Genomic DNA, 27,154 nt, shown 5'->3' with positions numbered 1-27,154 from the left:
CTTTTTCTCACATTTACTTTAACGCTGCCCCGTCGTACAGCTGGCGGTTAGACATCGAAACGCACTCCTACGCTGTGCCTATATAGACGTAAAAAAAAAAAAGAAAAAAAAAAAACCCTCACGGACAGCGTATCGGTTTCAAAGTATCACAATGAAGCGTGTCGAATATCAACAGTTTATATCCGAGCTGCTGGGTCTGTGGTCTGTTGGTCATCACGCCCAAACTGTTTGCTGCCCCAGAGCCTTTTGCTGTCCAAGTGCTAATATATACCAACATACAGGGTTACAGCCCTCTCGAAACCATATTGGATTAGAGAGCAAGCGGTCGTATATTCCGCGAGCAAACGCGAACATGTCCACCAGAAAATTGAATAAAAGGCCTATGCTATTTTCTGTACTATAACTTTCAATTTTTCACTAAAGCCGCAACCGGTTAAAATGTTATGAAATTCTTTTTTTTTTTCTTCCCTTTTCCTAGAAAATTGTCTTTTGACTTGTGCCATAGATCTAATCTACACAAGAGTGTCATGCAAGTCGACTTCACTTTTTTTTTTGGCGGAGCGCTTCAAGTGTCGTGTCTCGTCGTGTGGTGGGGGGATGTTTGAAGCGTTTGACGATGACTTTGAAAATGGCCAAAGTGCCCCCCCCCCCCCAAAAAAAATTTTAAGCGCCCTAGTCCATTCGCAGAGCGACGCGAAATGTACTATACAATAAGCCTGGCCGTTTTGTATAGCCCAGCGTGCAATGCAACGCGGCTTTCAAGACGGAAGGGAACACGACCCGCGCCAGGCTCAGCTGTCGACACGTAACCAGAAGCAAAATGCACCTATATAGAAAAATATGTTTTGACTCCGAGTGTAGGCTAAATACAGTTTCGGGGGCACGAAGATGATTGATGATTTTCAACTGAAATTCGATATTCTTGATGTATATTTATAGTTTGTTTTTTTTTGTTTTTTTTCTCTTTTTTCGCATATTGTTGTGCTTAGCAGTCTATGCGTAAAGTCTCGCAGTCAATACATAACGTGGAACTCCATAGTCCTGCGAGAAAACCGTATAGATGCACGTCGTATAGCAGCTGGATAGTAGATAGTGGCTCTGCTCCTGCTTTTGATGGATTGTCCTGTTACACAAGCGGAAACGGTGCGCCACTTGCGCACGTCTAGAATGGCCGCTGTAGACGTCAAAACAGGCCGTATAGTGTACGTCGTATAAGTGACCTGATATACACCGCACGTACTACAGTCCCTATATACCATCCAGCAAACCAAACATCTATAATAAAAAGCCGCGGGATAGCGCTGTCGTCAACATTAAGCCACATCTTCTTGCAGCACATCAGGGACAGCAGACTGAATGATGAACTCACCAAATGGCGGTGGCGTGACTCACGAAAAAAAAATTCTATATGGGCGTCAAACTGCTGGCGGCTGTCAAAAAAAAAAAAAGCTTCAAACGCATGTCTCTTTTTCATTGATAATGGCCTTGTTAGAATGACACACAGCCCGTCTCTCACCTATTGTCGTTCCATGTGAAAGGCCTTGATTGACGACCAAAAAATAGTGCAAGGTAAAAGCACACATATAACTCGGATAATTTTCTTTCGAATTTTCTTTATTTTTTTAAAAATATCTACGTATATAAAAAAGAAAAAAAAATGAAAAGGGGAAAACGAAATAAAAGGAGAGAGAAATAATAATGGGATGGATAACAACGGCCTTTGTCTAATTTCTATGACGTGATTTACATACACACGGCGAACGCGTGCGAAGAATAGTGTCACGGCATGCACGGAACGCACGTCAAGAGTTCGCAGAATTTAATTCGATCGTGTTTGATAGGACTTTTTGCTCGATCGTGTATTATCAGCGAGAATGCAATTGCCGTTTCGGGTTGTGATGACGCCATGCTTTGCGATTGACGTTGCCAAGGAACCCAAGTCCTATACGGCCATTGCACTGGTTCTTTTCGTAATGCGTCAACCTAACCGTGTGCTGATCTAGCGACGAATCTCGCCAACTCATTCAAAACTAAGCGACGTCAGTGTTGACATTCATCGGCAAACTTGTAAAACAGGCGCCGTAATATTCGACGAATCACGTCATTGAAGAAACAATTTCCCTCTTTGCACGTGGCCCAGCGACCACTACCTCAACCTTTCCCCCCCCCCCGCTTTACTTGTTTCCAACTTGACGGAGTCCGTTTCTACGTTGCTATCCGCAGATAGTCCCTGGCGTGCGTGCGGGACTGTCTTATCTTTTGAAATCACGTGTGGTCTACATTCCTATTAAGAAGGGCCTCGATATGTGACCTTTTCAAGTCACGTACCGTCTCATCCTTTCCTGATAAATCACTCAAGTGCAATGGCCGCTTTCCCAGGTTTGGATTTCGCTCTCCGTATAGCGCGCAGTTTCGTTTGGCATTGAAAAAGTTGTTTTCTGTATACAAGGACGACTTCTTCACTTCCCTCTTTTTCTTCGGAAACTCCTCTTTTTTTTCTTCCTTTCCGCCTTTTACAAAAGCTATGGCTAGACTTAAAAAAAAAAGTTTAAAAACCGGCTACTGCCCGCGTTTTACAAGCCATTTTTCTTGTTTTTCTTTTCCCTTTTTTATTTCTATTCCCCCCTTTTTCTTTGTAGCAAAAACAGACTACACGATACATCTCTAATGAAATTGGCCGCCAATTCCTTTGGCCATTGTTCCCGTGGACTCGACAGCAAAGCAGCTATCGATCTACATTTAAGTCCGGTTGCACGCGTGCACGTTGCATCACGGCCCCCGGACGCCTCTGTGAGCGCTGACCATCGAGAAGTCAATCAATCTGGCCAGAAAGGCAGAGCGGGTTGTCGGGATAGGAGGCTTCTTTTAAATTCTTCTTCATTTGAGCCACTTGCCCTGATCTCTGTCTAGTTTATGTCGACCTCGGGCTCGCCAAAGATCCACTTCATCTATACACGTCGGCAGAGGGAAAGAGAATTGGCGGATAGACATGGGCCAGCGGCCCATCGCTTCCACGTATAGCTCTTGATTGCATTCTTACCGACGAGTTATCCCTTTCATATGATTCCCTTCATTTTACGCTACCGTCCTGCCTCCCCAAACGACCGGATTTGAAATAGCTGCTTGATTCCGCTAATTCTTTTCGTTTTTACTTAGCGTGAGTGAAGACTATTTAAGACTTTCAAAAGACTGTATAGCTATTTATTTGGCATTGTTTTACTCAGCTGTGGTGGAATGCAAACAATTATAAAGACATTTTGGTGTTCATTTTTGTTTTTTTTTTTTTACAGAGGTGATTGCAGTAAGAGAAAAAATAAAATAAATCTAAACAAAAATGTTCATAAAACATTCCTTTCGGGCTTTTTGCTTTTTTTTTTTAGCTGTGCCCGCTTGTTTTGTTTACTTTCCCTACGTAGTTTTTGGATGAAAAAGACAAATTCTTGGAAGCAGATACTAAAAAACATCCCTTTAAAAAAGAGGTGGGGGAGAGGGAGGCAATATTACGGTGACTATAACCCTGTTATTGCCACTGAGAAATGTAAAAAAAAACAAAAAAAAATGTATACGCAAAACAAAAAAAACAAAAAAGTTTTCAGTTCTTCTCAAGTCAATTTCTCCACCGTCTTTGGAAATTATTGTCTTATCAAAAGTACGTTAGGGGGCATTTCGATACACCCCCCCTCCCCTTCCCCGTCGCCATCTGATTAAATGCCGCCAAATAGATTATTATAATGACATGCCAACGGCTGGTATAAGTCAGTGGGTGGTATAGACGAACGGGCACGCGTCTAGCCCTTGCTATACCCTCAATATACTTTTGCGAGGTAGTAGATAAAATATTCCAACATGCCGTTCGTATATAAATATATAGGATCCCAACTCATGCGAGCATCTGATCTTAGCTGCCATTGAATTACGACCATCACTTTATAGCACATCAGGAGTCTAGAGGCGGATCGATAGCGTGACGGATTCCTGCCAGCAGATCGCGCCTCTTGAAAAAAATACTTGCAGCCGCGTTTTTTTTTTTTCCCCCTCTTTACCTTTTTTTTTTTTTTCTTATTTTTATTGATTTGATTTTTTTGTGTGTATGCGCGCGCGTGTCTCTATGTCTGTTGGTTATTCACTTGTTTTATTTTGTGCAAGATGAAGAAAATAGGAAAAAGAAAAGAAAAAAAAAATGCTTAGACCATAGGGGGGAGGGGGAGTGTGTGGGCTCGAAGGTGGAGGATGAAACTGTGATACTGTTGGCGTGCGCTCTGATCGATCTGTGGCAAAGTAAATCGAATTCAGTGACCGCTCTCGACGCGCCCATCGGCCACCGCGCTGAAACCTCCCTCCCTGGAGAGCGTTCTCTGTCCAGCATCACGGGGCGGCTGTATTTCACGCTCTCTCCACAAATAAGGCCAGAGCAAGAAAATGTACCGTACAGGAATAATATACTCTCCATCAAAGAAGCAAGCAGAGACTGTGCCAGATAGATAGACGATGCAGTCCCCCCACCACCACCACCACCACCACAACGACGCTATAGTTAAGGGTTAAGAGCAATATTGAAATTTCTAAAATGCCAAATAGACGCGCTGTATACATTTTTGTATTCATCCTGTTAACTCCGCAGCAGCTAACGCTTCAGTTCGTTCCGCGTGCATGACTTATTGTTTTCATATTTATTTTTATTTTTTGTTGGTCGGTAAAAGTAACGACCGAATAATAAAAAAAATGAAATGTTCGAAGTGGGTGATGCCGCTATCTGTCATGCAAATTTGTTGTGTTGTATCTCCCGCAGCGTTGGCAGCACGCGTCCCCTTTTTTGTTTTGTTTTGTTCGAAACTGAACGGAGCGGAAGCATGGAAGAATAAATTGGAAACAACGGCTTCAATGCTGATGAAGAATCGAGGCACACAAGCGAGTGACGCACATGTTGGCAAATCAATAGAGCTTCGTTAAAAGATGAACGGGATTTTGTTGCACCACGGCAAGACGGCAAGATGCGACGACGTATTAGTGAATCTCTAATGGCTATAGGTCAAATGTGCTTCATGCGCTTCACAAACGAGTACCGCTTGAAGGTTACCCGCAACCAAAGAAAAACCAAAAATCATGAAAGACACCTGGCATGTACAACGCACCTACACGAGTACACATGCAACTGCAATTTTTGTCGAGCCCGAGGAGAAACTGGGATGGTGAAGATTGCCGTGACGGTGGTTACATGCTCGTATAGTCTTCAAACTCACTCATGCATAATGTATAGAAACAAGGAGTGAATAGGGGCTGCATGGGATAATAAATACAAGGGATTATATACGTCCTTTCCATTTGAATTTCAAACAGATTTAACAAGCAAAGAGTAGTCATCGCACACCTCTTGCATTTCATGTCGTACTTTTCGCTCTTGTAGGCTATATATATGTATACAGTACGTAATGCAACTTGAAGGCTATCTGATAAACAGTTGGACGGATTTGCACGAGTACCAAAGATCCACGTGACCTATACTACATGCATTCAAAGATGAGAAATTCGCCTTCCTTCTCCAGGTCTTTTATTTCGCACTTGCATTCATTTTTACAAATCTGCGCATTGCGTCGTGAAAAAATACTTCACATTCTTTAAACCTTTTGTGACTTGTGATTGATGAAAGAGTTTGGTCAATCACTTGGGGGCTGTCATATTGTATGCAAATGACAACTTTGCTTCACTGTTACTCAGCACCTTTTTATATATAGCTTATACATAGCTGTTATGTCTCTCCCACCCTGAGTTAATTTATTTAACGTGTGGCGACAGACAGACCACAGCGCAGATGGCGTTGGGGCCAGAACTGTATTGAATGGACGAAACGCCTATCGTCAAGTGATAAACAGAATATTAATGGTTTCCTTTTTCTTTCTTGTTGTCCTTTTGTATATTGTATTCTTTATTTCAGGTGACGTGGTTTCGAAGGAAAGACTTCCATTTGCTGACAGTGGGACACGCCGTGTACTCCAGCGACGAACGGTTCCATGTGCAAGGACCAATGCGATCTACTCAGGTGACGAGTTGAAATCATTTTAAAAGTAGAACCTTCTTTTCCGTGTGTAGCACGCAGCACCTGGCCTCTTCCCAAGCGTCTTTTTGCACCCGGTTTACACTCTTTCGATTTTCGACGTTCGAATCAATATCTCTCGATTCCATCTTCTTCTTCTTCCTTCTTTTTTTTGTTTTTTTTTTCTATATTTTCATCTCTTTCCTTTATATCTAATTCCGCTTTTCTTTTATTCAATTTTTCTTTTTGTCTCCCCTGAGTCACTATATATTCAGCCTATCTAGTGCCTATATAAAAACAAGATGTCGGCATGCGTAACGAAAGGGCGTTCGGCTAAAAGTTTTTCCTTTGGCCAATTCTATAAGATTTACATACGGTCGTTCCAAATGGAACGTCGGCCTCTTTCACTCTCTTGCCTCCCTTCGCTGTCAAATGGGACTTGCAAATGTCGGGGGGAAAGCCTAAGGTCGCCAGTTGGAAAACTCGTCTAAAGGACAGTGAATGGCCAATCATATTTATTGAACGAATTCAAAGAATCGACTGAACAGAGCGCCATGAAAAAAGAGAAGGACATTTGTTAACACATACCTACCTACGCTTGCCATAAGGATTTAATATTAACGTGAATATATATATATTCCGTGTGATTTATATACGTCCTTTTGAAAAATGAGAAACATAATGTCTAGAACGCTGGCAATCAACGAGTGAATGCAGCAAGGTCCATATAGTTGCATTTGCTGTTCGTCTTTCCAGCATTCTTTGATCAAACCTATACTCCTCATGTTTATTTTGCTTACTCATTTTCGCTAGTTTTCAATATGCAATACTCTGAACTAATATGGCCCAATGCATACGAAATTCCAGTAAAAAATTACCTTTTTCTTGTTCGTAATCAAGTCTGACGAGCCATTTTCCTTTTCCTCTTTCAATCAAAAAATCAGTTTGTCCAGAAGATAATAAGCAGATCAAAAGGGGGCTCCTCACTTAAACTTGGCATTTACGGCCTTCGTACCGATCCCTCGTATCTAATTTCTTGTTGTTGTTAAACTCCATGTCCGATTTCTTATCCAACAAGTATTTCGATTTTTAGAATTAGACATTAAAATTCAAAACAGAAAGGGTGAACAGGTTAAATGAATTCCGAGCAATCGCTGACTGAACGACTCAGATTTTCGTGAACGTATATTCCTCAATAACGACACGCCCTTACAGTTTGGTTATATCGTTGTATATCCAGTAGTCGTTGCAGCCGGCATCGTCAAAATAATTATTCAGGTGTGCACGCACCACCGCACAGGTATTCCAGATTCGCAATTTCACTTTGGCGTACACTGCATATGCTGGCCAAAATAACAAGGATGAAAGCTGAAATGAGATTGCATCAGTGCGGGTCGTCCTCTCGTGTACGAGCGTGGAGAGTATATAGAAGCTACATGGCGCTTTAAGAATCCGGAGAAAACATGGCCGTTTTTTTTTTTGGGGGCACCAAATTGCTTTGCGTGTACGTACCAATGTGCTGTACGATAGACAATTTGCGTTTGAAGTCTAACGAACCGACGAAAATGTCTCTCTCTGCCACCGGTGACTGTATACCGTATACGACCCGCGTATTTGAAAGGACACAGACAGATCGAATATTTGAAGAGCCTTTGTGAGCTACGCCACTTAATTGTAAGGAAATAGTACGACGACAAGAGCCTATCCTTGACGGCAACTCAAAGATATCGGTAAGGTATCAAGAACGAAATTGCATTTTTTTTCGCCCTGAAGCATCCGACTCAGTTCTTTGCACTTGCCTCACATAAAAAAAAAATCAAAATAAATTTAAATATTCATTCGTACAGACGGTTTTGACAGAAACATACAACCTGTCAACACGAAGCCTTTCTATTCATAATACAGTACATCTGTATATATATATGCTACGTATATTTTCCTCCTTGAACTGTAAGAAGACCTACAGCACAGATAAAACCAGATAAAACATTTCAAATCAAATCCGTCTCTATCCATCCAGTTCCGCTGTTGAACTGAGTGATTTTTACAACAGGAAAGAGAAAAACGTACTAGTACTAGTCAAAAGACAGGGTGGCAGGACAGGGGGGGGGGAAGAAAAAGAAAAAAAGAGCTGACTTTCGACTTTTGAATGTTTGATTGATTGGCTCGAATTTGTAGAATAGAAAAATCAAAAACCAAACACTGCTACCCCTTTAGGGTAGCGATATATATTTTATTTAAAAACTGCTAGCCATAACAGAAGTATTCTTTGAAATATTCATGTCGGGCGCCCACGTTTGCCGACGTGTGCCCCAGCCTTCTCCGCCGTCACATCAAAGGCAGTGGGACGAACCGAGCGAAGGGACAACATCTTCTTTTACATTCTCTCGTTTCCATCCGTTTGACTCGTTTTCGTTCCTCTTTCTTCCTTTTCTACACTGCGCCCCATCTCCCCGACAATACATTTCTTCTTAGCAGATGATTTTCTATGGACTCCGCCGTTCCGCTTTTCAGCACGTCTAGTCAGCAACGCTACTCAGTGTCTGCAACTCGAGGCCAGAAATATACAGTCCAGCATGGAAGATATAAATATATATAGCCTATACTATATATACGTATATGTATTACTGAATAGACATGTTTACATAGCGGTGGTAGGGCCCACTTTGTGAACGACGGCCATGTGTCGAATGCGAAACGAATGAATGATGGACTATAGAGAGAGAGAGAGAGCGACAGAAGAAAATACACGAGCTACAAAGGGTGGGCTGATGGGGTGGGGTTGGGGGGAGAAGGGAGGCAAAGGTTCTACGAACGTGACGCTTGATGCAGCAGACGCGTCCAAGTAGCAAGAGACGACGACAGCGGCTGAAACAAATGGTGTGGGAGGTGGTAGCAGGATGTTGAGTTGCACCATTTTTATTTACTTTTCTCTTTCTTTGGTTTTTATTTTATTTCCACTTTTTTTTTTTTCTAAATGTCTTATGTCCGTGTCAATAAAGATTTTTTCTATTCTTTTTTTTTTTTTGCTTTTTTTTTTGCTTTTAAAGTACTGGTATAAAGGGAAAAAATAATAACAAACTGTTAAGAACATGGCCAGCTGTTTCCATTGGGGAAATAAGACGCGTGACATTGTTTTTGTTTTTGTTTTTGTTTTTTTCTGTCTTTGTTGAGCTTAAATTTTTTTTTTATTGCCGAATTCTTCGGTGTTTCGCTTGCTCAGTGAATCTAGTAAAAAAAAAGCTCTTTGAAAAAATAGAAATGAAAAAAAAAAAATCCTCGCTGCGTTTTGTCCAACTTGACGCCTACAATCTCATCATGCGCACTGCGCGTAAAAAAAAAAAAAAAAAAAAACGAAATCTAGGTAGTCTATTGTGATATCTTTGTAGATCTATTTATCGAGAGAAAAAATCAAAAGAAATCCACCGTAAATAGACGTATCACAGCAACAACATTCGGTTGCGACTGGCTGGCAAACCTTCCAGCGAATCTTTCTCTTGCCGCAAACGTATTCCAAATATTCAAATTCCCTGCAAGTGAATGCGCCGTTCTCTACTTTTGATGCCTCGTCTCGTTGGCAAGCCGTTAAAAACTCGCAAAAGGCAGCCGCACTTTTGTTATCTAGCGCACAGCCGAGCAACATCCATTTTGTTTCTTTCATCGTCGCCAGTTGTTCTTCACGTCGAATGCCCCGTTTCCGCTCGATTTTGCTTCCTCCCCTTGCCGCGCTCGTGTTTTCTCTTTCTAATCCCCCTCTCCCCCCAATCCAAATTTCCGTCATCACTCATCAAACAAAAATAAAAGGCAAGCATCCTTATATTTATCGAACCGAAACTAAAGAAAAGGGTCCACTGGCTATTTGCGTGAAGATGATCCGTTTCTTTTGAATGCTCACGTTGAGTTACGTCAGATGTATATACGTATACTGTGTATAGGGTGTGTAGCTCTATTTTATTTTGCGAACGCCCGTTAGCTGAGTCTTATAGGTCTACGTCCTAATAATCCGCTTCCTTTTTCATGATGGATTCTGTTTGTTTTCTCTCTTCTCTTTTTGTTTGGAAATCCACGTCCATGCCGATTGCTGCCTTCCTGCTGGATGTTCGCTGTGTCCTGTGCGCGTCTACCCGGCCCGTCATATTCCCAGACTCAAGATTGGGCTCTGCAGATCCGCTTCGCTCAGGAGCGCGACTCGGGATTGTACGAATGCCAACTGTCGACTCATCCGCCTAGCAGCCTCTTCGTCGAGCTGGTCGTTGTTGGTGAGTCTCTCTCTCTCTCTTTCTTCCTTGCTTATTCCTCTTTGTTCTATTCTTCTACGACTGTATACCCCCCATCCCCCAATCCTTTGGATGCTGTCGGGTATTTGGTGTTTTTATTTGGCTCGCTGCTGTCGAATGCTGGCCAAAAAAGGAGGGTTAGAAAAGACGGGGCTGCGAAAAGGAAGGCAAAAGAGAAAGAGAAAAAAGATGAAGGAAGACAAAGTAAGTCGGAAAGTTTTCCGCGCGGTATAACACACGTCCATTGACCTACAGCCCCGGAAAACATGAAAAAGACGGTCTTAACTGCTGCCGAGAGCTAATTAACGTCTCCGATCAAATGGAAAGATTGAGCTGGCTCCTCTTCTTCTCTGCCTGTTTGACTAATTGATCTAACACCATGGGAATTGTAGGCGAACGCGTATACGCACGAGCCATTACGATGGATGTCGGAAGAATAAAAAAAAAAAAATTCAAATAAAAAGGGAAAAGTTTTGTGAGAAAACTTCACGGCCACGTCCGACGTTGCTTCATCAGTCTGAATCAAATGAAGTGGATGAGAATCAGGCTTCTATCCTCACACTGTTTCTCATTATAGGCTAAATCCTCGGTGTTTTTAGTTCATTTAACCAAATGAGCCACACGAAAACAACTAGAACTGCAATTGTTTTTTGTTTTTTTTGCTTGTTTTATCGTCTTACTTAGAAATGGAATCTTTCCCGACATAATGGCTAATTAATAATTATCATAGACAAGGCTAAGTGCTCCTTCTGTTTAGTCGTGCTTTGCTTGAAATCCTATTCCCGGAAGGTCGAGTGTTTCAAACGTCACGCACTTGATCGCAACGAACCCAAAACGCAAAAAGAAAGCGCCATCTGATGTATTACAGTACGTACACAAGAATGTTTTCTCTTCAACTCTTGCGAACGGCTGTACATTCTTCGCATTTCTTTGTGACGATAGTTTGAAGAAGTAGTGTGCTGTTCACTGGGGGGCCCTCTCTCCAAGTATAGAGCGTATAGCGTGGAAAGCAAACAACTTATTTTCCAAATCGACTATTTTCGGTCACTTTCTCATTGTTCCATTCTTGTTCGGTTGTGCGTCGATCGATCGATAGACCAAAGGGGTTTGTATACGCAATCAAATGGAGCAACGCCTAACTTTATACTGTCGTGCTTCTATAGTGTCTCATCGTTTTTTTTTTCTTTTTCTTTTTTTTGCTGTTGTTGCCCGTTTTCTCAGTCAATTTTCATTGGATTGCGCGGTGAAACGCACCGCCATTCGGCTGTCCCGCATTTGCAAGATGCACTGCAGCGTCATTTATGCATAGACTCACTTGTCGTACTTGGCTTCAAATTCGATTTCCATCCCAAAAAGGGCGAGGACGGCAAGCAATGCATACAATTTTGGGCTATTGGTAGCATTTCAAATAGAAATTAGCCTATCGGTAAGCAGGACATCGGATGCCTTCGAACTATAGCGAGAAATGGAAGTCCACTTGAATAGGAAGGGAACGATATCGAATGATGAGCTCGCACAAATTGTTTTTTGTATGACGATCAATCGATATTGACCGACTCGACAAGAAAACAAAAAAAAAATAAAATAAAATAAACTTTCCATTAATATAAAGCGAATCGTTTCGGGTTGCGATGGGAACCCATTCGATACAATTTCGCCACGATTATTATTTGTTTTCCTTTCTTTGTTTTTTTACAGCAGCAAAATGGCCGCTTGAAACGGCTTCCTCGGTTACACTGAATGAACCAAATGCCTTCCTATTCAATGGGATTTTTCAAACTAAACTTACTCTATACGCGCTAACGGATAGAATTTTCCCTTTTCTTGAACAAGTGCAATGATGACGTTACATCGAGGACAAACGGTGTGCCCTCCATTGAAACGGCTTGGTCGACTGACATCATCGTCTCGCGCAGAGTCGCTTCCACAGAATGTCGTTGTTGATCTTTGTCGTCCCCTCTCTTTCTTTGAAATGTTTTACTTGTCACTAATATACATTTGTGTTAGTCGCGCGATGGACTGTCGTCCCTTGTGCGGGCCAAACAATCGCAACGACATCTGTGATGAATGAAACTGATGTCTTTTATTCTCTCTCTCTCTCTCTCTATGCAACACATAGAGGCGCACGCCGAGATCGACGGTGGTCCAGAGAAATACGTCAAGAGCGGCAGCACGTTGAAGTTGACTTGCCACCTGAGACAGAGCAGCGTGACTCCGGATTTCGTCTTCTGGTACCAGGACGAGCGTATGATCAACTACGAGGGAGCAGCCGGCGTCAAAGTCATCAGCGACGCTGCCTCCAGTACGCTCATCATTGAACGGGCTCAGAGCGTGCACTCGGGCAACTACTCATGCGTACCGTACAATGTCAACCCATCGTCCGTCATCGTTCACATTCTCAATGGTATGAATCCCGTCCGAAATGCTCGCAATTCCTCTGCCTGCTGCCTCTCTACCTCTCTCTCTCTCTCTCTTTCTCTTTATATTCCTTCGTATTTCAGCACGTCCGTTACGACCCACTCTACTTCACTAACCACTCCAATTTCCGACTCCTTCGGCTTGTCTTCTGATTCTCCTCTTCGCCTACCTTATTCTATCTCGTTACTCCACTCAGCATGTCCTTGGTATATTTCCTTCCTGTTTTTCTTTTTACCTGTTTTTTTTTTCTTCTTTTCTATCTACCTACCTCTTCTTGATGGATTGCTTGGAGAAACCGCCATCGTCGACATTTGCTAACGACATTCAACGATATTGAAGTCCCCTTTCTTCTCTTCAATATCTCGTTTTAAATCAAGGCCTAATGACGATGTCGCTGGATGTGGAAGCCAAAAAGTAAAACCTCTTTGGATCTGTAATCCTGACGTACTGCACAACACAGCGCAGAAAAAAGAAAAACAAAAAAGAAATCTTTGCTGAACAAATCTACGTTAAAGTATATAGCGCGGAGGGATGTGTGTATGTATAGCTATTCATACCGGTTTTTATGGTCGTTCGGTCGGCCACAGAGTAATAGTATAAGGAGCTGATGGCATTAGGACGAAAGGGGCACGCCAAAATGCGCCAACATCAGTATACAGACACCGCTGTTGAACGGCTTAGTGGGGAAACCCATCAAGATTTTAGCCAGTTTGTCGTTAATGCATTTATTGCCGCGTTTTAAACTATTAGGGCTCTGCCTGTACATCGTTCAAGAAAGCAGGTGCATTTTATGAAATGGATTTTCAAAGAAAAACGCCATTTTCTTTTATCAATGGCATCTGGTTAGACACTCCTTGTCTCTATAGTGTTCAGTATGTATTTTTAAACGTTAAACTCGTTCGTAACGCACTTACTGCGCCATGGATGGCGGTCGCTTTTGCGTCGCTTTTACTCGTTCGTTATATCTTTACGTTTATCGACGTGTTATTTTCCCTGTGTTAAATCCCATATGTGGATCTATTGTTTAACGCTGCCGATTGCTACAGCGAACCATTAGCCAAGAAATATGGATTTTGACTCTTATTTCTTGTGACATCATGAGCGTCACGTGCATTTAAGTGTCTTGATTTTCGTTGCTTTGGCCAATGTCGCTGCAATCGGGGAATAAATGGAGCCAGGTCTCAGTATATGCAGTTCAGCGCATAGATGTCATCTACTAGTTTTCCTGATCTTCTTCAACACAATTACGCGCTATAAAATGAAAAAAAAGGAAGAAAAAAAAATGGGTTCAGTAGCCCAATTATGATGATGTATTTTGATCTCGCGTTTCCATGGCTCCAGAAGTATCGTGCGATGGCGTTAGACTTTCGGCTGATGCCTCCTCGCACGCCAATTGGAAAGCATTTCTATATGTAGTAGTTGGCTCGTTAAACAGCTTCAACGATCAGCAGCAGTGCAAGGCAGTTTGTCATCCCGAAAAGTAGTATAGAATCCTCGGTATAATTCAGTGACATTATTCTTTCCGGAGAAGGCGACGAACTCTACACCATACATCTAGACGATGCAGCATTCAATTAGGATGCTGAAGAAGGCGAGAGCGTTTGCATGCAGATAAAGTTGGACCCTAAAACTCGGGGAAAATAAAAAACGAACGAAGAAAAATGTATTTCTTTTTTTGTGTGCTGCTGCCGCTCAGTCGTCAAGTACCAGAATCTAATGGCTGCTCTTTAAGAGACAGATGAGTACGTCAAAAATGCAAGTCAGACGCTGTACGCAGTACGGAGGTAATGGAGTGTAAAGGAAAAAAACAAAAACAAAACATGGTGTTTATTCGCCTATACATGTAACAGTACGTTGACTCCAAATTTAAGGAGAACGCGAGGCATATCATCTTCATTCGTCATCGTCGTCGTTTCTGCCAAAGTGGGACGCACCAAGCGCAAATTTGACTCGGCTCGTGAAAAACTGGCGGTGTCACGAGAAACCTTTTTCTTATCGAATAAAAAGAGAAAGGTCATTTTCACTTCGTCCCCTAATCTAATTCGTTCTAAGACCTGCTCCCTTTCGCCACTTGCCACCAGACCGTTTTCTTATATATAGCGTCGCCAAAGTCTGCATGCCGTTGCAAGTACGGTACGTTTAGATAATAGGGGGAACAAAAATGGGATGGCGAGAACTGCTGGGCAAAAAAGACACGACGACATCTGCATCAGTTCATCAATATATTCTTTGGAAAGGTCAGGGTTCTTTTGGCGATAAAGGAAGCGTTATAAGCGAACAACTTGCGACAAAAGGAAATGAAAAAAAAAAAGGGGGGGGGGAAATCATCCGCAAGAAAATAAAAATAGAGACCAAGGGTAGAATACTTTTTTTTTAATATATCGTTGCATTTCTTGCACCGTCAACACTGCGACATGGTTTACGGTACGACTATAGTCCCCGTCCCACACGCTTTCTATCACGACGTCAGCGCTGACACGAGTGCGAATAGTCATTAGACCAACGTCATTCTCCTTTCGCTCTTGTCCCTGTAACAAATGGTTTCCTCTCCACAACCTCAAAATGAAAGCGTTTTTTCGATGGTACTATACGTCTACAGCTCTCTGTTGTGGCTCTGTCCTACTAAAGGGAAGCAGGAGACTCTTGAAAAGTTATCCAAAAAAAGAACCTCAAATCAAAAGATGTACAGTGAAAAACTAAAAGGAAAAAAAAAAAAGAATGAAATAGAATAAAAACAACATGCACATTAAATTGATCTCAATTTTCCGAATATGTCGTCTTCGTAAATACCACATTGTAAGAGTAAATGGAAACAATTAAAAATGAAAGGGGATGACATTTTGTTGTCCTGAAATTGGGAAGCGAGCCGGGGAGGGGGAATTCTTCATTACGTCGCTAGACACAGCAATATAGCGGATGTAGCCTAGACCGCTATACCGTCATGTGTACAAGTCTCCATACAGTACGTACGTATACTATATAGTGCCCAACTGTTTAATATCCAACCTCTCTCTCTGAGGGGTAGGGGGGGAGGGGGAAGAAAGAAAGAAAGAAAAAGAGAAATGAAGCTTCCATGACAACAGTCCTGATAGTGTGGAGGGGAAAAGTCGCCTAACGTGCATGATCCTATGCAACTCTTGCCTCTTTCTACTCCCTATACGTCCGGTCAGCGTCATCACAGCGGTCCCAAAACGTCGTTTATATATCATAGTGCCACGCTCGCCCGTTTTTGATGACAGCCTACATGCAGATGAAATTACGCCATTCAATTACTATTGGACGGAAACGAATGTACCAACAGCCGACTCCTTTTCAAATGAAAACCCAGGAGAGCGGGGCAAAGGCATCCGGACATTGAATGTGCCAACGCATAGAGCCCCTTTGTTTCAAATCTTTTTTTTTTGAGGGGGAGGGGGAGAGGGTCATTTTAATGTTATGTACAGAGAATAACATCAAGGAAAATGTCGAAAACTATTGCGAACCGAAAGTCTGAACGCCACCCAATGGCTTTTATCGATTGGTGAGAGGCGATTTACGTGACCGATTCTTTCGACATCCGGCAAAGTGTTTCACGGTATTTTTATATAGCTAAACAAAAAAAAAAGCTGAGATTCACGGCAACAATATAACGTTATAAATACGAGCCAAACATGTCGAGTAATAAGGTGAAGAACTCCAGTTGGGGAGAGGGGGGGTTTGAACGGTCATTTTCGTGACTTGAGGTAAAAACGGGGGGAAATGCGCCGATTCGATGTCGCTCGCTATATAGTATATATATTATATACGTATATAGCTATCATATAAACTGCCACGGTACGTTACCGGATGCGTTCCTTGCAAGAGTACTGCTGCTTGGCTCTTCGTGTAACTTTATCGCTTACTGTTGCTCGTTACTGCTAACTCCGACCAAAACTTGGTATTATAACGAAGCTCGCTACCGCCTCCGCTATACTTTTCTCAATTGTCTATAGTATCTTTCTTTTTTGTTTGACTGAAGATTTTATTTTATTTATTTTATTTTTTTTTTATCTCAAAAAAAAATAAATAATAAAATAAAGAAAGACTTTTGTTTGGAATGTAGCGTTCACACTGCTCGTGCCAACCCCCACACTGATGATGTCTTGGGTATGGCCTCCTGATCCGTTTATCGCCTCGATCCATTTCCAACACCATTCCATCGTCACTCACTTTCCCCCTCTTGCAAACTAGACGAGAGTTAAAAAAACAAAAAAAAAACAAAAAAAGATTTCTGAAAGATGCGTGACACTAATAGAAGCCATGAAAAAAACAAAATCGGACGTTCACTTTACTGGACCGAATGTATATATAGCCTACAGTCCGTTTAGTGAAATCGAATCTATCGAGAACCGATGATCGATCATCGTCGAATGGATATGCATAGTTTCGAAACTAGTGCCCGGTTATGCATCTCATAGTGTGCCATTTGTGCTATTCGAGGTTCAATGAAATGTTTGACTGATCTTCTGGCTGTCACAGTTATATATATCAAGATTTATGGCATATTTGGACTATATAACGACAATTGATTTTGATAGGGGAGAAGCCGGCGGCGATGCAGCACAGCAGTGCGGCTCTTCACTGGTATTCCGTGTCCGTCATTTTCATCGTCGAATGTGTTTTCCTGAAGCTGAACGGCGTTGCTGGATCGCTGCAGGAGTGGCTGTGACCATCGTGGCTCATCGAACGCAACCCATAGAAAACAATTGACGATACAACCACGAACGATGAGGGCAGCGAGTAACACAATCCGACCGAATAAAATTGACAAAAATTAAGAGAATGGCAATAGATTTATACTAATGTACATGTGCTGTAGATTCAAGAGGCACACGAACTGGGAAAACTGGGGAAAAAAAAGAGTAAGCGACAGCCATGTTACGGTGAAAAGCACTACAAAAAAGAGAAATAGGCAAATGGATGCACATCCGTTATTCTTCAACTCGTATTGTATTCAAATTCAAGATTCCATATACGATATATAACAGGCCCGCCATATCTGTTCAAAAGTGTGTTGATGAGGCGTGTATTCTTTTTCTTGTAAACACTGAGTTACATTTCTCTCATTCACTATCCCTGTCATTCGTCAAGTAATACTATAAACGTATAACTATTAAGAAAGATGGCAATTGTTTCTTCTTTTTTTTTCCTTTTTTACACTTGCAGAAAAACAGCAATATTTGCTTTGTTGCTGATATATTCGAATTGTTTTATATCCGTTTTTTTCAAACAACTAATTTCGAATTCCCCCCCCCCACCCCCCTCTAGAACAAAGACAGAGAAAACGATATATTGATGAAAGGTGAAACCAAACAATGACTTCATTACCAGATGTTTGACCATGTTAATATTACAATGTGTTTCCGTTCACAATTCTTATGGCGTTATAAATATATACAATTCGTCATCATGTCCCTCCCTCTTCTTTAACCTTCCTGCCCCACTCGGCGCCACCTTTGCTTTTACAATTGAGGCACAAAGGGGGGTGAGGAAACAGAGCAGCATTACTGCCACGTACCTCTATATATCCTGTACGTGAAATATACCAACTCAAATGCATATTACACCATAGTCTACTATAAATCACTTGCGTCAATAAAGTGTCAACCCGTGCAGGCGAGAGAGCGCGATTACCATGGATAGCGGCATGTAACGCTGTTGTGTTATTTAGAATGTCGGTGACGGAATGTTGAAGCAACGGCATTGGACCCATCCTATATTGTTGAACAGAAATACATCCCATCCCTTGGAAAATCGTGTATTGGTTCTTTGGTCTTTGTCGTATAAATCCCCCGAAATATCACCTTCCGTTGTACAATATCCACATTTTGCTCCGTTCCTTATACAACACCGCCACTCCGCAACTGCAGCACAGTAAGGCCTAGCCGAATTCCTTTGCTCCTCATCTTTTCAACACTACAAGTGAAAAACAAACAACAACAAAAAAAACAACAAAACAAACAAACACATTAACCCACAAATTAACCATCAGTTGATTATCGTTTCTGTAAATAGACCTTGATTATTTCATGTACATGTAACTTGTCTGTGTGTTTTTCTTTCGACAACACAAGGGCCAATTGCCATCAAAGTTTGACGATTTTAATGGCCAATTTTTTTTAATATCACCCCCAAAACTAGAGCGTAACTGATTTCTGACGAACAATTGAAAATAAATCCTCCCGGTTGATACATGCGCAATAGTTTTGCGTAACCCCGTCGCATGCTATTGCATGTACATAGGTCTTTGGGGACGGACGAAACTGATGATGACTACCGGCTTGTGAAGCGTGTCGTCGATCCAATTACCCCTCACAGCAGCGCGCAACTGGCAGCTGACCGTTGACACGAACAGCCGATATGCTTTCTAACAAGAGTGAGATCCTTTAATCAGCAGCCGATCCGCTTGTTGTATAGCCGGGCCTACGGTGATTGGCTGGAAGTGAATCGAATCGTCTGGTATACAGTTGCCAGTCGCAATGACCATTTCTTTTCGTCGTTACGGTCGCCATCAAACGGAACAACCTGATATAAATATTTTTTTCCTGATCAACACACAAAAAAAAATAAAATAAAATAAGCGCCAGAAAATGCGCATTCGAGCATGTCTGATTGGCAATCGAAAATGGCGAACAGAACGACGTGTAGAATCGAAAGCAGCAACAGCGGGGGATAGACGAAATGGGGGTCTACGTATAGACGACGATGGTGTATCGAATCTATGGGGCGTGATGGCTAATCACAATCCGCGTGACAGGTGGCGTTCAATCCGAACGTACGTTCGCTTGGATGATGACGATGATGATGTCGCTTTCGCAGCTGACGACTTGATGACTATACTACGTCTTGTGTGTCTGAGAAACTGTTTCATTGGCTGCTCAGGCGATAGATGAAGCCGGCCAGTACGTCACCCACGCATCGCAAAAATAAAAAACAAATAAAAAAGAAAGACTGATCGAGTTGTCAGGCGGTCAATATATCAAGCAAATCCCATTGGCCACCTACCCCACTTGCTTGTTGCTGGATATCTTCCAGCTAAATCCCAGTGCCATCAATCATTCGAAATCCATCACGAGGCTACGACACACACTGATACCACGCACCTTTAATCTACCGATTCTTTTCGCTGCGTGTCTCTCTTTCTCTGTATTGTTTTAGCGCTAATCTTTCCTTGTTTCCCGTTCCTCTGGGCAAACGGTGCATCTTTGAAAAGGAATACGTAACAATAAAAAAATACGTAGCCTCGAGCTCGATTGACTGCCACTATGTAGGATTGACTGAGACGATAAAGTAGACCGTGCCAGTAAGAGAGGAGCGAGCTGCAATAGGTGTGTATGTGTATAAACACGTTGATTCATTCACATCAGACTGACAAACGAACACAAAACAAAATGAAACCGCAGCCGAATGATAAACTTCCATTCCCGATCGCGCATCCTAATTTGATTCGTTCAAGTTGATGGACACAAAAGACGACCTTGAAGTCCACTTCAGAATTCATGCAGGGCCGCTTTGTCTTGCCCGTCTGATTGGCGTGGCATCATTTACTTGCATTACATTTTCTGACCGCGGGCGAGCCGATGGAGAGCCTGTCGTTCTTTAAAGAAAAGGGGAAGTTTGAAAACGAGGCAAGGCAAACAAAATTGGGTCACATTTTCCTTGAGTTATTTCACGGTTGTCGTACATTCTGTTGCATCGTTGGCTGTTTCGTCCTTTTGCGGTTGCGCTCTAATACGCCATATACGGAGAACTTATACGTGTCGCCGACCGATTGCGTGCGTCCTGGTCGGCACAACGTGACGGCGAATCAGTCATTGCTGTTCGCGTCTTGCATCGCATATTTTCTATAATATACAAGACCCAATGAGATGTTTGATGTCGGCTTCGTTTCTGTCAACCTTATTCCCACCAGCGTTTCATTCCTCCCCCCCCCCTCGCTATCTTCTGTACATACATAGTGAAAAGAGCTGACCAATCAGCTGACAAATTGAATTCTCCTGGCCATCTTTGTTTTTTTTTAGTCAGTTAATTTCTCGCCTGCAAGGATGCAGTGTCACGCACCGATTTATTACAAACTATAGAAAGGACGGAGGAAACGATAGAAATGGAACACAGCTCGATAGAAACATGTATAGAAGGTGGGGCGCAATGGAAAAATACACATGGATGGTCTTCGACGTCATCGGCCATAGATGGGTAGACTGGGCGTCAGGGGGTGGCCAAAAAGCGTGTCCTGCGTGCTTTGTGGCTGAAAGAAAAAGAAGAAGAGGGGGAAGGAGAGCAAATCAAGCCAATCTGTCAGAAATCCGGGATAATGATGCACCACGAGGAACCCCACACTCCGACGCGATACACACACAGCCGGTGACGTTAACCACCAAGTTTCCGATTGAAGACGATAATGATCAGCTTCTCTCATTGTTCTTGCCAGCGCCTCCCTCACTAGCTATACCGTTACCATAGCGCATTTGTTCTATTTTGAAACAAAGCACACACACACACACACACACACAAAAGAACAAAGAATAAAAAAAATAAAATAAAATGATAAAAATAAAGACAAAAATAAATAGAAATAAAAATATCCAATAAAGAATGTTGCGTTATGTACATATACGTACAAGCATAGCCAGTGGGTGGGAAATCAATATAATCTATTGCCCGCAGACCTATGGGCACGAACATGCAGTCCCTGCTGTAGTCTATACGTACTACATGGATATAAATAAACAAGTGGGGCGAGAGGATCAAAAGAAAAAGAGCGGCAGGGCGCCAATTAAAGTGAGACAGAGAGAAAGAGAGAACGACTAAGAAGATGAAGAACAAACACGGAACTAGTCGTTAGCTGAGCGGCAACGAAATTTGTGGTGGCCAACGCTCGCTGATTTAAGCCGAAAAAGAAAAACAAGAAAACAAAACAAAACAAAAAGATAGAAGACCCATTCCGGCCAACGTTGCCGCAACACTGTATAATACCGTCTAAAGTCAAAAGCTTCCTGGAGCACGAACAGGCTCAATGTTGTGCGATCAATATCCGCAAATAATGAGCCAGTTTTATTTATTTTTTTTATTCTCCTTTTTTTTCCCCTTGTCACCGCACCTAATAATTTCAGCAAAATCTCAATCTCTCGGATGTCACGCCATCATCGCAAAAAAAAAAATAATAATAAAAATAAATTTGGAAGCACAACATTTGTATGTCCAGGACGCATATACACATTTGTATAAAGTCAGTCGGTGCACATCGAATACGTAAACCGAATCCCCCCCCCCCTTTTTTTTGTGTGTCCTTCCTTACTGTTCGACAGCTACCCAGTGATCATTAGCGAACGAAGAAAAGAAAGAAAGAAAAAATTAGATCCTCAAGATCAGCATCAGCGTTAGTTGGAATCCCCAGAAAGAAAGAAAAAAAGAACAGGCGTCGTGGCAACATAAAACACTGTATCAAGGGAAAACCAAATAAGAAATGTCGTACAGTACGTAGACAACATAATAATTGTCTTGAAAGAATAGACAATAAAGGAGAATCTATTTTTGTTGTTTTCGTTCAATTCAAAAGAGAGAAGAAAAAAAAACCAAACAAAAACAAAAACAATAACAGCAACAACTAAAACCCTCCAGAGAGGTAGTAATCAGGTCCGCAATGGACCTATTGGGACACGGATGACTGGAGAAGACAAATTGCTACGCTACTTGGTTGCATGTCGGGCTGCTGTTGGGGGAAAATAAAATAAATTCTAAAATAAACAAACAAAAACGCCAGTTTGTTCTTCATTCGACCCACTTCACCAACAATGTCTCGTTTGCACCCCAGCGGTCTCTCTGCTTCTAAATCCCGACACTTGATTCTTTAACATTACACAGCACAGAAAAAAACAAAAATAAAAAATAAATAGTGTTCTAGTAGGAATGAAAGAGCCGGAAGGAAAGTGGGGGATTGCTTTCATATCACGCTCACATGACGTCGTTGTTGAGGGCTGACAATATCAGCGAGATTCGATCTAGTTCATGGCTTCATTACACGCAGAACGGCAGTTTGTGATCGGGGCAAGACTGTACAATAATGCCGCTATAGTGCCGGACAATCCGAAGAAGAAAAGAATACGGAACAGATTGAGATCAATTGGATGCAATTTCCAGCCAAAGACGTATGAATAAAGAATTGTAAGTGAATCAGCTGGCAGATAGACATGGCGCGTGTGGACGAAATGGATGCATCACAATACATGACAAACTATAACTTTGTGTTCGTGGCGTAAACGACAAATGGCTGCAGGGGCTGTCAATCCACGTGGGTGTACAGACGACGTGACGCGTGGAATATTGCCGGTGTTTGCAAAGAGCTAAACACGTTACATGATGCAATATCGCAAGAACGCTGCAATATCCAATTTCGCTTTATTTTGTTTTGTTTTGTTTTTTGCACTTTGGAAGGTTTTCTTAAGTGCTGTGAAACATAGATCCCAGCAAACGAGGAACAAAGTCGAATGCGAGGATTAAAAAAAACGAAAAAAAGAAGATTGCGTATAAATATGAATAATAGAAATGAGACACTTGTTTTGGACTCGTCCGACCATTTGCGTGGGATGAAAAGGAATGATGGCAGTCGTGTTACTACTGTAGCGTCTGACAATAGTTTGTTAGAGCGTCTTTCATCTTCCGTTTCAATTGTAGTATTGATGACTGTATCACGTCCTTCGCTGGTCATTATAAAAATATGTATCAAACTTGCTGCGTTTCATAATTCTTTCGCTCATTAATACCATCCAATCTTATGTCATCAGTTTGTTGCGATGAGGAGAAATTCAGTTTAGGAAAGCTTTAAACATTTTTTGTTTCTAAAACATATATTATCTTCCCCGCAAGTTCTTAATCTATTTCTTATAGGGGATATCGTTACTCCTGAAAAAGAAAAAAAAAAAGTTGTGTATTGCGCGGTTGCATGGCACACATGCCCTTAGCCAACCGTCTGACTTTCAGACACGCTCTGAACAGCGCACAATGGTCTACCTAAAGGTTGTTTCTTTTAGCTCAAGTTTGAACTTACAACAACTTTTCTTTGCTTGTTTTTCTTTTTCTTTTTCAAGGTCTGCATTTCTGTAATTTACTTTGTTCACTTTCGGTTCGACTTTATTTATTTTATTTTTTTTTGTTGGCTGAAAAAGAAAATGGGTAGATTGCATCTTTCAGCCCCCGGCAACATTTTGCCGTTTTTTTTTCTTTTTTTTTTTTTTAAATTTTTGTAAAACTGGAATAATTCATATTACCGCAGTAGTATCTGAAAAGCCTTTGAACAAAAGGGAAAAGAAAACGAAAAAGTTTCCTGCGTTTAAAACTACATCCGACGAAGACAAAGTTTGCGGCACCGCTGAAAGCATCATCCAGCAAAGAAGAAGCCCTCTTGCGTATTTTCCTTAGAATCGGGACTTTAAGCTATAAGTAGAATGGAACGAATTTCATTTCCATCACGTCTTTGTCAATGACGTACAAGTCATAAGTTGTTCGACATCATTCGCATTGGAGCGCCTCAAAATGTGACCCGAACTGCAATTAATTGCAAAAAGAAGGAAAAGCCGTGAATATTTGGTCCCTTATATACCGGGGAAATCTTTCCCGTACTGGTTCGACACCACGACATTTAAAGGGTGGCGGGCCTAGTGACTCTTTCGTTTTCTATTCCCTCCCCTCCTTGTGCGCGCTCTTGTCAATAGAAATCTGAAAAGCAAGTTTTCAATGGCACCATCACAAAAGTATATGAAGAGTATGCCGAAAGAATCTCGGCCATGAAAGACGTATGCTTGCTCACGGCACAAGCCGCTCAACACACAGAGCCAACATGAAAAAGAAAGAGGCTGAAAAAGGAAAAAAATAAAATAAAATAAAATAATAATGAAAAAAAGGGTAGATGGAAATGCGCAGAAAAGGTCTCGCGATGTCGACTGGACGAAGAGAACACAAAACTAATGGATCTATCCTGCATATATAAAAAAGAAACGAGGGGTAGAAAGTGCATGCACGTGAAATGTGAAGGAAACAGCTGAGTCTGACGTGTCGCTCCCGCAGCTGCTCCTGTGTGGACAGATAGCCGGATTTACAAAAGCGGACAACAACAACAACATAAAATAAAGAATTCTCCAGATTTTATTTTCATTTTTTCGCTTGTGTGACTCCTCGACTGGCTATGAAAGCCGAAGGACACCGATGCACAAGCCGGGGTGGTTTTTAAGTCTTTTTTGTTCAATCCGATTATAGGGCTGCTCTGTGCGGCTATGCTGCCGTGTCACGTACAACTTACGCGTATAGGTCCTCCCCAAAAGTGGTCCAAAACTAAGCGCGAAGAATCAGCGCAAGCGCCCGACATTGACTATATGGCTCTCTTGGAAATGTCTTGGAAATGAGAAACCCTATACACTGATATATAGATGTTTTCAAATGTATATTTCGAATGCTCTTTACATCCCGCAGCTGACAAAAACACACGGAGAGCTACTCAGTTTTCAGCCGTTATTCCTAGGAAAGGGCAATGTCTCCGTGATCGATAGATAGTACTGCCATATATTTTTTTCTTATCTTTATGCTCTGAGGGTATGTAATTTGAAATGTTTGACAGGCGAGGGGTTTATCTACCAACAAATTTCAATAACTGAACGCGAAAAACCACGATGCACAATTGCCAATGAATGAGATGACAAGATATAACCAAAGTGGTGGCGGGTACGTCAAAGAAGAAACAAATACGTGAATTCTTCAACTCCCATCAGGGTCTATATGGAGAAAAGGTGAAGTGGCCGGTCAAAGAATTCTTTGATGAAATTTCAAACGCCATAACTTTGCGTGATTTCTTAGAAGTCCCATTTTTCTCTTAACTTGTTTGTTTCGCCTTTTGTCCCAAAAAGTGAAGCTCGTTACCTATCCGTGACTCACGCACTCCGATCTACCTTCCTTCTTCGCTATCGATAGGCAGCAGTCTGCTCCTGCTACTCCCACCCGCTCTTCGTCCGCTCTTCGTGCGTGCCTACTTAGTCGAATATTCAATGTTTTTGATGATTGCTCCCATCCCAGTGAAAATGACTAGAATCGCATGGAATACAGCCCTTTGCTTAACAGAAACTTAACAGGAACAAAAGCAGCTAAAAACAAAACAAGACTTCCACGAATAAAAGAACTTGCTGGGTGTGCTTTCATCCTCGTTCTTACACAATAAGTCTTTCATTTATGTCCGACCACGAAGACTCCTTATCTCCTGAGCCGGTGCTGTTTCCAGTTCTATACACATCCAACTGTAGCACTTTAACCGACCAAATGAAATTCTTTCATCGTCTGCGGTTTATGTTTACCGTTACACGATATGCATATTACCAATGCATTTGAAATGCATCAATCCTTTAATTTTTATTTTTTTTGTTTTTTATTCTTCGTGAATGGAAACTTACACCGCCATACCCAAAACGCTCTCTTTCTAATTACAATATGTTTCTTGCGTACAGTTTAAATACTAAACAGGAGCCTGTTGTACTTGAACGTGCTTACACTACACTTTTTTCTTTCTTTTACGACATACTTTGTCATATTCTGAGAGTAAACGCACCTAAAAAAAAAAAACGATTAATGTTTGAAATGCAATTTAGAGAGTACGAGAATTTCAGTCTTGCTTTTCGAGCCTGCAATGAAAACTAGTAGGTACATTCTACCATTTTGTTTGGCACTTTACGGGATTCGTTGAACCACAAGAACCGTAAACACAAATGGTCATGGTGTAGTAGAATTTGCAACAAGAAATCATTAACATGTAAAAGAACCCAGCGCATATACATATACTGTTTCGATATTTCTGGAATGCAAAAGCAAACGAGCATTTGTTTTGTTTATCGGCAGGTGTAACGTTAATTTGAATAACAACTGAAATTCTTCTGAAAGCTAAAATGGGACCAGTTGAAGACTTTTCTAGATGTATTGCATTTTTAAACGGAATATGCCTTCTTCCAAGCCCACTTCCTTCTATTCGCAAGACCAACCATGATGTAAACGAAATGCATCACAGTAAACGACATTTTATTTTTGGGTCAAGATATTTTTATTTTATTTGATATGGCACGGCCGGATATTACCTTTGACCGGTTACGACATTAATAGAGAGTTGCCGAAGGGGGGAAAACAAACGAAATATCTAATGGCAACACAGCTGAAACAAAGAAGAAATAAAGGGAACGAAAGAAAAGAAATGTATGTTTGTAGGAGGAGGAGAACAAATAGATTTGCGAGACAATGTTACAGAGAAGACTCTGATCAAAGGGCCCACTATTGGATAGCAGTTGCCTAAAAGGACTCGGCTCCAAATCTGGAAACGCATCACTTGCGTATTTGTTCACAATCACATACTCTCTGTACGGAATCCTCTTCTTTTCTTTGG

General features: G+C 41.7%; 1 protein-coding gene across 2 annotated transcripts in view; it reads left to right on the top strand.

The window, feature by feature from the left end:
* The window catches only part of LOC116930801 (zwei Ig domain protein zig-8), a 44,542-nt gene extending 25,764 nt beyond the window's left edge, over positions 1 to 18,778 (top strand). For both annotated transcript variants that reach the window (XM_045178781.1, XM_045178780.1), the window contains exons 4-7: positions 5,933 to 6,037; positions 10,176 to 10,290; positions 12,428 to 12,712; positions 17,283 to 18,778. In XM_045178781.1, the coding sequence (XP_045034716.1) occupies positions 5,933 to 6,037; positions 10,176 to 10,290; positions 12,428 to 12,712; positions 17,283 to 17,413 (636 nt within the window). In that variant the 3' untranslated portion in view covers positions 17,414 to 18,778. The remainder of the gene's footprint in view (positions 1 to 5,932; positions 6,038 to 10,175; positions 10,291 to 12,427; positions 12,713 to 17,282) is intronic.
* The last annotated feature ends 8,376 nt before the right edge of the window (positions 18,779 to 27,154 follow it).

Source organism: Daphnia magna, linkage group LG9, assembly GCF_020631705.1.
Source record: "Daphnia magna isolate NIES linkage group LG9, ASM2063170v1.1, whole genome shotgun sequence".
NCBI lineage: Eukaryota > Metazoa > Arthropoda > Branchiopoda > Diplostraca > Daphniidae > Daphnia > Daphnia magna.
This window is presented reverse-complemented; position numbering and strand designations above follow the sequence as displayed.